This window comes from Silurus aristotelis (assembly GCF_946808225.1).
Source record: "Silurus aristotelis genome assembly, chromosome: 12".
Lineage (NCBI taxonomy): Eukaryota > Metazoa > Chordata > Actinopteri > Siluriformes > Siluridae > Silurus > Silurus aristotelis.
The window spans coordinates 5,161,834-5,177,048 of NC_139585.1; the positions used below are offsets into that span (position 1 = coordinate 5,161,834).

Sequence of the window (15,215 nt, forward strand, 5' to 3'; positions counted from 1 at the left end):
CTATAATATCCCCATGAGTAACCATAATGCTAGTACTGTATCCCTGCTTTCAGTAAATACATTTTACCCATTCACAGCATTATGCTCATTAAGATGCTGTGTGGAATCAAATTATGAATAGCATTACAGTGAAGTGGGACAGCAGGTTCCATTTAATTCAGCGCTTGTTTTTGACATTGCTACTGACAAACACTGCAGTGCGGACTCTTTTTTTTTTTTGCCCACCCTGGTAAGCCTGAGCCAGCCAAGATTTGATTCGTATCATCAAATCATTGTTTACTATAGACATCCCCTATTCAGATTTTCAGGCAAATTTAGGACCTCGTACTCTCCATCATAAATAAAAACAGAGAAACATTTAAGAGTTAATAGAACATGACTTATTGTGGGTGCATCATGTAAAAATAATGATTCCTGGGTAATGAAGGGGAGATGAGTGGCACTGTACCAAATGCAATCCTTTTTATGTGTGCATAATTAAACATTTTTAAAATCGATCACTTCCTGGTAACTTGCGCTATTGATCCTTCCGGAATTTCAGGGAGTCATTGAATGAAGGATGGAAGGAATGAAGACATTTGTTAAAGTTGCTGAAATAAGTAGTACATTTAAGTGGATCATATCTTTAGAAAATTAAATATTAAATGTAAAACACACACACTTACATACACATCTGTATCACCCAAACGGGGTCTAACAATTGTAAATTATTTAATAACATTTATTTCATTTTATTTAAACAATTTAATTTGTGCCAATTTAATTGATTATTCAATTTAATTAATGTAATCAAAAAATGTATCGCATCCATTTAATTAATTATATAAAATTTTTTATAAAATATTTTAACATATTCTTTTAAATATTATTTAACCAAGCAGTCATTTTATTTAAAATTATTTAAAAAATGTAAACTGTTGATGTTTACTAATTTTACTAATAATAAACTGCGTAAAAAAACCCTCTGATATTAATATAGTAGAATAAATATCAGAGTAATATTATTTACTATATGGCTTATATCATTACTTTCATATATGCATAAATGCAGTTCATTTACATGCTCATGCTTTACTGAACACAGGCCAATTTATGAACCTGATGATCCTCCTTTAGCTCAGAAACACAAATTATTCAACTTTATACATTTTCAGAGGTCCCGTCCAAACCCTGCTAGATCACCAGTATCATGTGTATAAAGCATATATTTAAATTATTTATTTATTTATATGTATTCTCTCTTTGTGCCGAGTGATGCCCAGCTTGTTGAAATCCATCATGGCTCTTACAAATGAACAAAAGAATATTTGCAGATATACACTTAAAAGTCAAAAGTTAGTGGACACCTGAAAATCAAACCCACATGGACGGATTTGGTTTTTGTATGCTGGATCATCCCTCCGCTGGACCTAACAGCCGAGCCCAAACCTGTTCCAACATGAAAATGAACCCTATGCACACACTGTGTTAGGGCTGGACTGGAAGAACTCAAGTTTCCTGCCCAGATCCTGCCCATCAACCCCAATGGAATGAACTGCACCTCAAACCTCCTCAATCAACAATACTGCCTGGTCTTGTCGCTGAATGATTGCAAATCCTTACAGCCTCTGAAAAATATCCCCAAACCTTCTAAAGAAGCCTTCTCAGAAGAGTGGAGCTTATTTTTACAGCATATCCCATATTGGAATGGGATGTTCAGCAATCTGGATGTGCTGGTCAACTCTCCACATACTTTTGCTCATACAGTGTCCTTTAGAAATAACTCTGTATAAGAGATAAAACTGTCAAGAACAGATGGAAAATTGGTACAGTGTAATAATGAATGGATGTGCGCGCGTGTGTGCGTGTGAGCGCGCGTGTGTGTGTGTGTGTGTGTGTGTGTGCGGCTTGGCTGCACTGCAGTGCTCTACAGATTTGGGAAGGTCGGCTCTACGGTGTGACGTCATAAGAAGAAGAAGAAGAAGAAGAAGAAGCGGCCATTAGGGCTTGGAGACAGCGCTCGGATAAAAGCCTCAGCATCACCATGGACAGAAGAACCAGCTGATCCCAGGAATCCCATCCCCGTTAACGAGAAGCGGCTTTTGTTCTGCCGCAGCAGCCGGACTGAGCCATGCATTTGCACACCAAGAGATAGCTAAAGGACAGCGAAGAGACGAAAAGAGACAGAGACAAGGGAGTTTGGGACAGGACTCGATCCAGGGACTGAAGATCGCAGAGGAAGCGCTCAGGACGCCTCCAGTCCCACGAACACTTCAGAATCTCATAAATCATCAGAGGTGTAGCCTTTCTTTCTGAAGGCAGAAGATAGAAGAGAAGTGAGGCTGGGCTTCCATCTGAATGCTGAGAAATGGGAGCTCTAACCAGCAGACAGAATGCTGGAGTGGAGGAGGTGGATATCCCATCCAACTCAGTCTACAGATACCCACCCAAAAGTGGTGAGGAGCAAACATATATTGCATTTTCCATTTATTATTATAATAATAAGTAATTTTTTAAATTCTAATGTATAAATGTCATGGTTTTTTTTTACACATCTATATATTTATAATCTATACATATACACGAAAACAACATTTCAGGTATCATTCATTGTTCTTCATTCATGAATTCATCAATTCAGGTCCACTTATTGTAATTTTTTATCCTCTTATTGTCTCAAATAATTTTGATTAACATATGCAAACATATGCAACCTCTCTATGTAAACAATTATCTCTATACTCTATTTGAACTTTTTTCATTCAGTTTTTTTTTTTTTTGCATTTCACTCATATATAAGAAGACATATTTCAAAAGAAAAATATAATTTGTGTAAAGCAATTATTATTATTATTATTATTATTATTATTATTATTATTATTATTATTATGTTTTCATTATCAGTACACTAGTAATAGGAGAATATATATTTATATTTAAAATTATAACTACGTTTTGACCTACAATGCCATTTAAATTATTATTATTATTATTATTTTATAATTGATAATAAATTATGCATATTTCTATATTATAGTATTCGGCAGAACTGGCTTTCAATGACAATGTTTTTTTTAAATTAAGAATAAATGAATTAAAAAACACTAATGATGAGAATACTATTAAACTAAATGTATATACTACAACTACTAATCATCATAATTATTAATATTATTTATTTATATAATATAATGATAATTATTAGTAATAATAATCATAATAATAATAATAAAAAAAATTAATAAAAATAAAAATAAAAATAAAAATAATAAATTAAGATAGAGCCAGAAGAATGATATTGAAAGGCTCCATACCAGAAATAATCATTTGGAAGTTTGATATTGTGACAATACCCCCCCCCCCAACCCCTACATCCACCCACCACCAGCCCTGCTACCCCCTCCCCATGCTACCACCATACCACGCCGTACCGCACCGCACCGCACCGCACCGCATCACATCACACCACACCGTACCTCACCACTCTTATTCGGATTGAGACAGAAAGGCACGTTTCAGTTGCCTTTAATAGGAAACGTTCTCTCACTTAGAAACCATGCAGATATTCAGTAGTAACACATCGCACTGTGGCGGGGTGTGGGTGTATAATACTCCGCATACAAACGATAAGGTCACCCCACTTCTGATTTCATGCCATCGCTATTACTCAAAATTATCACAGAAGTGCAGTGTGTCACGGCGCACATGAAGGTCGGAAGGTCATGTCTGAATCACGCTGGTGTGTAGACTATGTTACTAGAGCATGCATGGTTTCTGCATGCTGTAGTACACTGCTGATTTACATCAATAAAATCAAAGGATCTGTCATGTTAGCTAGTCTAAGGAGTGATTACTAGGTATACACCCGACATTAAATGTCATATTTATAATAAAAAGATGTGAATTAGTGTCTACCAGACATATTCCACTGGGGTGTGATGCATTTTACCTGCTTATCCATCCGTCTCTTTGTTCTTCTCGATGGCAGCTCATTCTTTATCCTGTATTTACAGTATCCCATCACTCAATTTCTTCATCTTATTCATCTGTGTCTGAGTTGAAGAATTTGTCTTTTTATTTTTTTAAAGAAGATCTATATGTAAATTTATCATCTAAAAAAAAAAATTTGGAGAAAATGTAGGAACATCTACTATTTTTGTTGTTCCTCAGGATGGTGCTCGTACATCTTAAAATCAATTGTATTTGTTCCCCATTGAGGAATGTGAACACAAGTCACAACATTATTCTTATTTATACACTGGATGAGTCATTGCCATCTTTCAGGCTCAGGCTCCGGGTTACTGACCGGAAAGTTGCCAGTTCAAGCCCCAGTATCGCCAAGCTGGTGCTGTAAAAAGTACCTTCATCTTTTTTTTTTATGGCATTTTGCAGACGTTATCCAGAGCGATTTACAGTTATCTCAGTTATACAGCTGAGCAATTGAGGGTTAAGGGCCCTGCTCAAGGGCCCAACAATGGCAGCTTAATGGTGCTGAGATTTGAACCTGTGATCTTCCGATCAGAAGTCGTACATGTTCTCCAGTCGGCTACAACTTCCCATAGTAAATCCAAGTATGTTCAAAGCACAATAATTATAATATAAAATTAACAGAAATACAGTTGACATTAATACATTTCAATCATTTTATTTTTAGTTACTATTCCGTTCCCATGTGCTTATTCTCATTACTGGTAAGTTCAACACAAGAAACATCCCATTGAAATTCTTTTTTGATAGGTAGAGGTAGCTCATGCCACCATTAGGTTACAAGGTTCGGAAGGTAATGTTGGTGCAAAAATATAAAAAATAAGACTTCACAGCTTTTTTTCTGTAGAAAAATACTTTTCATACTTGGGGATCTTATTCTTATTGCTAAAGTTGATATTTTTCTGATAAATTAGCCACCACAGTAGTGGCAGATGGTGAATCGGAAATTAAACTCTTAATAATCCTATTACTACGTTCCCTTAAAACTCATACGGATGGTTTTGTTTCTCTAGGACATACTGACATACAGAGATTAAGGCTAGACACAAGCCCAGCCTGCAGTGTCAATAAATATGTCGAATAAATATGTCGTCCTCATTTCCTCAGAGTTATGCATTTTGCACATGAATCAATATCATCTATATCAATATATCAACCAATGTTTAGTCAGACGAGCTGAAATATGGTATGAGTGCAATGAGGAGAGTAAATTATTAAAGTTTGATATCAAAAAGTTGTTTTGATATCAAAATTTCTAATCGAGTTTTCTGTCACAATGTTTGAAATGTAGATATGCTAAGAGACAAAACACATTTATCTGTTTGTGTTCACCTGTTCTGTGTTACTATTTGATTAGTTTGTCAGTGAAAACCTTGTTGTTTATTTGCAGAAACGGCAAGTCATAGTGTGTGTTGTTAATTTGTTCGTAAATGGTTTGTATTATATTTAATTCATATACATACTCTATAGACAAAAGTATTGATGTGATTCTCCAGACTTACCACGAAGAACTAGGGGGCTTGATCTTAGAACTCTGACCTCAACCCAACTGAACATGAATGTGAATGCTGACTCCACAAAATCTAGTGGAACATCTTTCCAGAAGAATGGATGGAATGTGGAATGTTCATACGAATCTTATAATCAGATGTCCGCAAACTTTTACTCTATTACAGATACAGATAATATATCTAATGGATTATTTGTAATATTCATTCCTGATTTTTATCACACCCTTTATTATATACACCAGCGTGTTGCAACAAAAAAAATGTATTCAATTTGCAGTTGAGTTCATTTAAAACTAGGTTAAAAAAAAGATTGTATTGTATCTTAAAATATTAAAATAAAAATGTAGGTAAAAGAATTTCTTTTGAAAATTGCCTCTTGCTGTATTTTGTTGGATGTGGGAAATTTGCCTATATTTAAAGAGGTTTTATTCATTGTGTGTTTGCTGTGTTTTTTTTTTGTTTTTTTTTTTGTGTTCAGGAAGCTACTTTGCCAGCCATTTCATCATGGGAGGAGAAAAGTTCGATTCGACCCACCCAGAGGGGTACTTGTTTGGAGAGAATACAGATCTCAACTTCCTGGGAAACAGACCAGTCACAGTAAGACGCTCAATAATGACCTAACCGAGATGCAATACAGCAGGTGGTTCATTTCATTTAAAGAAATAAAATAATAATGGACATAAAGAGTGTAATACGGTTAAATCCGTTTCTCTATTTCATATTCATGCGAAAGGAAAAGGCCTCGCATTGTGCCGGATTTCATTGCCTGCTTTTCTGGACATCGTTGCTTCAATGTTTTATTATGAATATCAGTAAATGTGGAAATGTGAGTCAGTACTGATTATAAATTAAAAGAATAAAGTTCAGAACTGTGAGTTTTACATTACAGTCCCACTGCCATGTGTAATGAATTGGGAATACTAGATCCTTGGGGATTACTATGGGAAGTGGTAACTTACAGGTTAAGGGTTTGGACTTTGGGCTAGAAGGTCATGAGCACCACCAAACTGAGCTGCTACTGACTGTGGTAAGGAAAAACTCCCTTAGATGTTATGAGGAAGAAACCTTGAGAGGAACCAGACTCAAAAGGGGAACCCATCCTCATTTGCGTGACATCAAGAGTGTGATTATAGTCTTTAAATAATACAGAACACTGGAGAGTGAGAACTAACATGAGCACTGGAATGTAAGATTATGAGTAATGATCTTTCTACAGTCTTATACAGTCATTTGTGGTTATAGAACCAGGAGCTACTGAGCACAACAATTAGTGTGATAGTTTGCATGGTGTAAGTGTTCCCTCACTGTGTGTCTGTAACTATAGAAAACCATATTCTGTTTACTGTATGTTTAAAATGCATATACTTCTCAAAATGACTTCTTTTGATATTTGACTATTTGATAAAAAGGAAGAAAGAATGAGACTTCTACTTGTCACATAGATGTACACTACATCAGTGGTCCCAACCCAGGGCCGCGGACTGGCACCGGTCCGTGGGTCAATAGGTACCGGGCCGCACAGAAAGAATACATAACTTACATTATTTCTGTTTTATTTATTATCTGATTCTGAACGATGTTTTATTTTGGAAAATTACTGGATTCTCTCCGCCACATCTGACTATGACTCACTCTTGATGAATGTAATGATGACTCGGTCACATGTCTTACCTCCATCCACTACCTTCTTAAAGGGGCTGCTCCGGCCGCTAACACATAATACATTACCACTAAATTCAAACCCCCAAGCGAGCAAAATAAACAAACATCAACACAGTGGATTCACGTTTATTATTACATTTAGAAAATACCACTTTTTATGCCGGTATTTATTCGCCACACCTTACAGGCCGGTCCGTGAAAATATTGTCCGACATTTAACCGGTCCGTGGCGCAAAAAAAGTTGGGGTGCACTACAGCACATTAAAATTCTTTCTTCGTATATCCCAGCTTGTTAGGGAGCTAAGGTCAGAGCACAGGGTTAGCCCTGATACATCACCCTTGGAGCAAAGAGGATTAAGGGCCTAACAGTGGCAGCTTGGCAGTAATGGGGCTTGAACCCCCAACCTACCGATCAGTAACCCACAGCATTAACCACTGAGCTACAACTTCCCCAACAAAAGTACTTTTGTACTTCTACTGAAGTAGAAATGTAAAAAAGGGGATTTTTCGTCTACTAAATTCATATTTAATAACTAGATTCCAATTTTTTCACCTCTATTACAGCAACATCCTACTTTATCCACAATACTAGCGTGTTGAAATGAAATGAGTAGGTGATCATTTCATCAGTTCCACAACCCAGCTCTAAAAATATCTGCTACTCTGTTACAGTTTCCAGGCTGTGGATTAAGATTACATTTAAATTAAATTGGCACTAGTGATTCACTATTCAACTTTCCTTTTATTTGAAGAATAAGCTTATTCAGTATATGGGAAACCAGCACCATATAGTGGTTCATAAAAAGTCTAAAGACAGCAGCTAAACAATGTGGATTGTTTTTTATATACATTTACCGGCCACTTTGTTAGGTACACCTGTCCAACTGCTCGTTAACGCAAATGTCTAATCAGCCAATCAGCAACTTAATGCATTTAGGCATGTAGACATGGTCAAGACGATCTGCTGCAGTTCAAACCGAGTGTCAGAATAGGGAAGAAAGGTGATTTAAGTGACTTCGAACCTGGCATGGTTGTTGGTGCCAGACAGGCTGGTCTGAGTATTTCAGAAACTGCTGATCTACTGGGATTTTCATGCACAACCATCTCTAGGGTTTACAGAGAATAGTCAGAAAAAGAGAAAATATCCAGTGAGTGGCAGTTCTGTGGGCACAAATGCCTTGTTGATGCCACAGGTCAGAGGAGAATGGCCAGACTGGTTCGAGTTGATAGAAAGGCAACAGTAACTGAAATAACCACTCGTTACAACCGAGGTATGCAGAAGAGCATCTCTGAATGCACAACACGTTGAACCTTAAGGCGGATGGGCTACAGCAGCAGAAGACCACACCGGGTGCCACTCCTGACAGCTAAGAACAGGAAACTGAGGAAACACAGGCTCACCAAAATTGGACAATAGAAGATTGGAAAAACGTTGCCTGGTCTGATGAGTCTCGATTTCTGCTGCGACATTCGGATGGTAGGGTCAGAATTTGGCGTCAACAACATGAAAGCATGGATCCATCCTGCCTTGTATCAACAGTTCAGGCTGGTGGTGGTGGTGTAATGGTGTGGGGGATATTTTCTTGGCACACTTTGGGCCCATTAGTACCAATTGAGCATCGTGTCAACGCCATAGCCTACCTGAGTATTGTTGCTGACCATGTCCATCCCTTTATGACCACAGTGTACCCATCTTCTGATGGCTACTTCCAGCAGGATAACACGCCATGTCACCTTTGGGATGTGGTGGAATGGGAGATTCGCATCATGTATGTGCAGCCGACAAATCTGCAGCAACTGCGTGATTCTATCATGTCAATATGGACCAAAATCTCTGAGGAATATTTCCAGTACCTTGTTGAATCTATGCCATGAAGGATTAAGGCAGTTCTGAGGGCAAAAGAGGGTCCAACCCGGTACAAGTAAAGTGTACCTAATAAAGTGGCCGGTGAGCGTATATAATTTGTTTGTTTTTTGTGTGTGTAAAAGTTTGGAAAAACCTGACCATAATATTGGTATCTGCTTTGGAACATCTCATTCCATGTTCGATAGGGTTGAGATCAGAGCTCTATAGCAGGAGATCTTCCACTCCAACCCATGTAAATCATCATGGAGCTGGGTTTAAGCACATGGGCATTGTCATGCTTGGGGTCTCCTATTTCAAGTGAATTGTCAATTTCATGCTAACACATCCAAAACCATTCTATATAGTCATGTGACTAATTCTGTGTTAAGTTTGGAGAACCACTTCGGACTGTCCCAATACTTTTGTACATATAGTGTGTAAAGGAACACAAAAGCCCATTGCAGCACCATTAAATCTAACCAACCAATCTACAAAACCATTCTGAAATGTATTCAGCAGATCTATATTAGTCAGTTGTTCTGTTTAAATGGGGAAGATGCATCGAGCGATGTGTGTATGTGTGTATGATATTAAACCCCCAGGCTACTATAGGTCAATACTGCGACATACAAAGAAAGCATGTAAAGTTGTGCAAACAAAAAAAGAACAACAGAACTTTTGTAATATGGGAAAAACAGAACTGAGTCACACAGGCTATGCAAATGAGGAACATGAGAAAGTAACCTTATGTTAAATAAATACTTTGAGCACTAACAGTATAACAGGACAGACATTTTAGCCAAGATCCAGGCATGTAGCCAAGACGGACCTGGAACAAGAGGTAAAGAAAATTTCGAGCCAGATTCAAAGAAGTGATATGCTGATAAATTAGCTGATTTTTATTATATTAAACCTATTACTTGTATAATTTCTAACAAACATTTAAAAAAAACTGACATACAGTAAAGTCATACAAAGGAATCGACTAGTGTCAGGAATATAAATATAAATTTTACTAGCACATAGATAAGCTCCACTCAATTAGCTTCATCCAACAGCAAACTATCATAAGAAATGGGTTTTTCCCACAATTTCAATTAATGTTTTATTCTGGGAAAAGGGAACAAACTGCTCCTTCAAACAGTAACACAAAGTTTGCAGGGGTTAAAGTACAGGTTATAGTTAAATAAAAAATGAATTGACAGCCATTCTTTAAAGGCTATTTTAGTTACATGTTGATGAAAACTCCAAGCATTACCATAAAATCACACTGCAAAGATAATATATGCAAATTTTATAAACAAATATTTTACCAGGTTCTTTAAATGTGTCATATTTTTAAATATATTACCTTGTCATAAGTACGGTATGTGATTTTTAAACATTGCATTCCACATTTAGTCCAATTCACTCTTATGATTCCCTCCACTCTTCTGGGAAGATGTTCCACTAGATTTTGGATTGTGTTTATGGATATTTGTGTTCATCAGCCACAAGGGTGTTATGAAAGGCAGGACCTGGAACAACTGATGTACTGATGTAGGTGAGGAGACCTGGGGTGCAGTCAGCGTTCACATTCATCCTAAAGATGTTCAGTAGGGATAAGATCAGAGCTCTATAGCAGGCCACTCAAGATCTTCCTCTCCAAAGCATGTAAACCAGATCTTTAAGGAGCTCACTTTGTGCATAGGAGCATCACCATGCTGGAACAGGTTTGGGTTTCCAAGTTCAAGTGAATGCAAAATTGTATTATAGTGCATCTAAAGACGTCCTGTACACTTAAATGCCTCCAGCTTTATGGTAACAGTTTGGAAAAGAACCACATATAGCAGGAAATGTCAGGTGACCCAATACTTTTGTCTATATATATCTTTACACAAATAAATAAATAAATAAATAAATAAATAAATAAATAAATAAATAAATAAATAATAACAATTATAATAAAAAAAAGAAGTTATAAACAGAATATATATATATATATATATATATATATATATATATATATATATATATATATATATATATATATATATATATATATATATATATATATATACTTCCCGTGGGCTCACCACCTGCAGGAGGGACCGTAAGGGACGGTGCTGTGAGGATTGGGCAGCAGTCGAAGGCGGGGGCCTGCTTAGACTGCTGCCCCCGCGACCCGAATTACGGATAAGCGGGAGAAAATGGATGGATGGATGGATATATATATATATATATATATATATATATATATATAGTAGGGCTGTCAAAATTAACACGTTAACATTTATTGTAAATTTGGGACGGTGCTATGAGGATTCGGCAGCAGTCGGAGGCGGGGGCCTGCTTAGACTGCTGCCCCCGCGACCTGAATTACGGATAAGCGGGAGAAAATGAATGAATGAATGAATGAATGTAAATTTACATTTGATTGAGTGTTTTTATTAAAAAATAGAAATAAGTATAGAGAAAAGAGTAATTTTTATTCATCACATCCTTTCTTTATCCAGATATATAAAAAAAAAATACACTCCACTAGAAAATTATTTTTAATCACTAAACATTTGTTTTACTGATTCGCCAAGTAACAAATCAAGCTCCAAAATCCGCCATCATGCACACAACCGGCAATTAAATCCGTCCGTGTGGAAACAAAGCAAAAGTTCTGTTTGGTGTCCTGACAAGATTCGTCAATTTAAACACCATAATCACTTAAAACATTTACAAGAATATTTAGTGTTCATGCTCTATGTTGACTTTGGTTTCACTAATAATAAACATACATTTGCAGAAAGCATCCATATTTGTTCATGCTCTTGTTAATAGAGTATTAAAAAACTAGTATTAATTTAAGGTACATTTAGAACAAGTAAAAATGTTTTTGAATCACAATTAAATATTTGAATAATTAACAGCCCTAATATATACACAGTGATTAGGTATAACATTATGACCACCTGCCTAATATTATCCATGCATTCATCCATCCATCCATCCATCCATCCATCCATCCATCCATCCATCCATGCTCACAGTTTACTGCAGTTATTTCATTTTTTGGCCTCCCACTGTTTACCAGATTTTATTTTTCTTGTTATGTCTACATTCCCTGCTTTCATACTTCGTTTTTTTTCAATGATTTGTGTATTTGCCCTTCTAATACATGGTCCGCACTTGCATCTTCCCTCACACTATCAGATTCCTTGCGTTAATGTGACAAAATGGATGATCTGGATAGTTCTCTGGATGACATGGATGGATAAGCTCGATGAATCTGTCGAATTAAGAGTGCACAGAATGGAAGCTTCTGTCCATTAACATGTTTATTGATCAGTGAGCAGCCCTCCTGAGATGGAGGGAAAATAATGTACGCATCAGTGTTTTTTACGAGAGAGTTGAACTGGCATTTTTGACTCAAGTCTTAATAGCACTCGACAACTAAAGTTTTTACAGCGTTTACATTCATGCCATTTGGCGGATGGCCTTATCCACAGCAACTTATAATTGCCTCATTTATATTACTGAGCACTTGAAGTTTACGGGCTTTGCTCAAGGGCTCAGCAATGGCCATTTTGTGGTGCTGGGATTTGAAATCACAACCTCCTGATCGTAATTATTAAGATACCACTTCCCATGTTCATCTATGGGATCTTTTATGTAGCTTTGTTCATAACAGAATTCACTATACATTTTTATTTGACTTTACATTTATGACATTTAGGAGAGGCCCTTATCCAGAGCAACTTACATTTATCTCATTCTTACAACTGAGCAGCAGCTATGGGGTTAAGGGCCTTCCTCAGGGGCCAAGGAGTGGCAGCTTAGTGTGGCTGGGAGTTGAACTCACAACCATTAGAGCCAAAGTTCAATGTCTTAACCACTAAGCTATGAAAAATCCCATTTTGATTTCATTTTAAGGGGAACAGGCACAAGATGGCTTAAAGGAACTTTGGTTGTTGTTTTTTTACTTCCATACTTAGACATCATTATTGTGAACACAAGAGATAGTAGGAGACTGGTCATTGGATACTATCTTTTCTTGACCGTTTAAGCAGCATCTATTATGTTTCATTATTTTTTCTCTCTTTAGTTCCCATACACCGCCCCACCGCCTCACGAACCAGTAAAGACCCTCCGAAGTCTGGTCAACATACGAAAAGATACTCTCCGATTGGTCAGGTGAGACTTCTAACCACATTGCGTTTTTTTTATTTAATTATCAATTTGTCCTCTTTTTGTGATTTAAAAACACTGGGATTTCATTTACAGATGTAGCGAAGACATGAAGTTGCCCGGGCAGGAGGCTGGAAAGAGTCGCAGTTGCTACAACATTGAGTTTACCTTCGATGCTGATACACAAGTTGCCATCACTATTTACTACCAAGCTATTGAGGAATTCCACAATGGTGTGCCAGTGTGAGTAAAATGAGTAGAGAGTAAAAGATTATGGTTGACCTTAATAACATCAGCACAATTATTCAGTATATGAACCAATGATAACCTGGGAATAGATGGATGAATGGATGGATGGATAGATTTAGTGGTTAAGTCTCTGGGTTATTGATCGGAAGGTCAGAGGTTCCAGCCCTAGAATTGCTAAGCTGCCCTTAACTCTCTGTGCTGCAGGGCCGCTGTACCACGGCTGACCCTGCATTCTGACCCCAGTTTCCTAACATCTCTGGGATAAACAAAGAAAGGATTTCAATGTGCTGTAATGTACATGTGACAAGTAACTTTACCTTAAAAAAAGTATAGAAAGAAGAAACAGATATGGTGTGTACAGATACAGCAAGGTTGCGGTAGTGCATGCTGTAATCAGCTGCAGTTTTAATCGACCCAAGAAATTCTAAAAGCACATTTTACACATTTTCAGCAATTTAAAATTCTCGTGTTGTTTTCTCGTAAGGATTTAATCTAATAATAAGCTGATGGTCGAATCTGCTTTTGTTGTATATTGACAGATACCTGCCACAGGACAGCTCTCTGAAATCGGAGACGGTGCATTTTAAGAGAGGCGTCTGCCAGCAGTTCTGCCTTCCCTCGCATTCTGTCAACTTGTCCGAGTGGTCAGACGAGGAGGTAAGGTTTTTATCAAGGTTTCTTGTCCTTAAGGTGTGAGGAGGACATTTTCACACAATGTAAGGAGGGCATTATCACACAAAAATCCATGTACAATTGTATTGAATTCATTACATGTCATAGAGTGTATGAAATAAACTGTGTATACACCGTATGTATATGCTTTGTGGTTTACTCTCTACTGTGAAAATGTCTTGACTGTTCTAATATCCTGACACTGGAGACTCCTTCCATGTTTAACAACATTTAGTGTAGGTTTACAGCGTTTGGATGGTGGCCAATACACCCTCCCTTGCTTTCGGCAGTAAATGTGTAAAGAAGGTGCAGGACAGGGATGACATTACATTTGCTGTTAAGAATTCTCAAGGATTTTGTAGATGCTCTTATCCAGAGCAACATACAAAAGTGTTTTGAGTCTTTATCAATGATAAATTAAAACTGATTCACTAGGTTTCAGACTTAGGATACCATCAGCCTAAAACTCTGTTGAGAGAAATTGTAGCACACTTTAGTTTTAAATAAACAAAGGCATAAAACAAACAGTGGAAAAGGTGCTAGTTCATGTATTTGCATAAACTGTGTGTGTGTGTGTGTGTGTGTGTGTGTGTGTGTGTGTGTGTGTGTGTGTGTGTGTGTGTATATGTATATATATATATATATATATATATATATATATATATATATATATATATATATATATATATATATATATATATATATATATATATGAACAAATATGGATGCTTTATACAAAAGTATGTTTATTATTAGTGAAACTCAACATAGAGCATGAAATCTAGACAATTTTTCAAAGGTCATTGATGTTTTTCAAATAACTCGTTTATGTCTATTAGACACATGAAAAAAAAAATGTACTTCTCTTTCTTTGCACTGAGCGATTTCCTTACACAAGACATTTTCGGATGACAGGGCACCTCGTAAAAATACTCTTGTAAAGGTTTTAAATTATGGTGTTTTAAATTATGTAAATCATCAGGACACAAAACAGAACTTTTGCTATGTTTCCACACGGACGGTTTTAATTGCCGGATGTGCTGATTTGAGACTTGGCGCATCAGTAAAACAAATGTTTAGTGATTCAAAATCATTTTCGGTGGAGTTTATTTTTTTTATATCTGAGTAAAGAAAGGACATCGTGAAAACGT

General features: G+C 36.7%; 1 protein-coding gene and 1 long non-coding RNA gene across 6 annotated transcripts in view; one reads left to right on the top strand and one right to left on the bottom strand.

The window, feature by feature from the left end:
• Positions 1-1,154: 1,154 nt before the first annotated feature.
• Positions 1,155-15,215, top strand: part of rnf157 (ring finger protein 157) — a 33,691-nt gene continuing 19,630 nt past the window's right edge. For 4 of the 5 annotated variants that reach the window (XR_014536042.1, XM_083556503.1, XM_083556505.1 and 1 more), the window contains exons 1-5: positions 1,831-2,435; positions 5,956-6,074; positions 13,061-13,149; positions 13,240-13,386; positions 13,932-14,049. Coding sequence is in view for 4 of the 5 variants with exons in the window: in XM_083556503.1 (XP_083412629.1) it covers positions 2,348-2,435; positions 5,956-6,074; positions 13,061-13,149; positions 13,240-13,386; positions 13,932-14,049 (561 nt within the window). In the remaining variant the exon portion in view is untranslated. Of the gene's footprint in view, positions 2,436-5,955; positions 6,075-13,060; positions 13,150-13,239; positions 13,387-13,931; positions 14,050-15,215 lie in introns of all 5 variants that reach the window. The other variant, XM_083556502.1, reaches the window with a different exon arrangement.
• LOC310734542 overlaps positions 14,825-15,215 on the bottom strand; it is a 152,446-nt gene continuing 152,055 nt past the window's right edge. Inside the window, exon 3 of the long non-coding RNA XR_014536065.1 lies at positions 14,825-14,845. This is a non-coding gene — a long non-coding RNA (uncharacterized lncRNA). The remainder of the gene's footprint in view (positions 14,846-15,215) is intronic.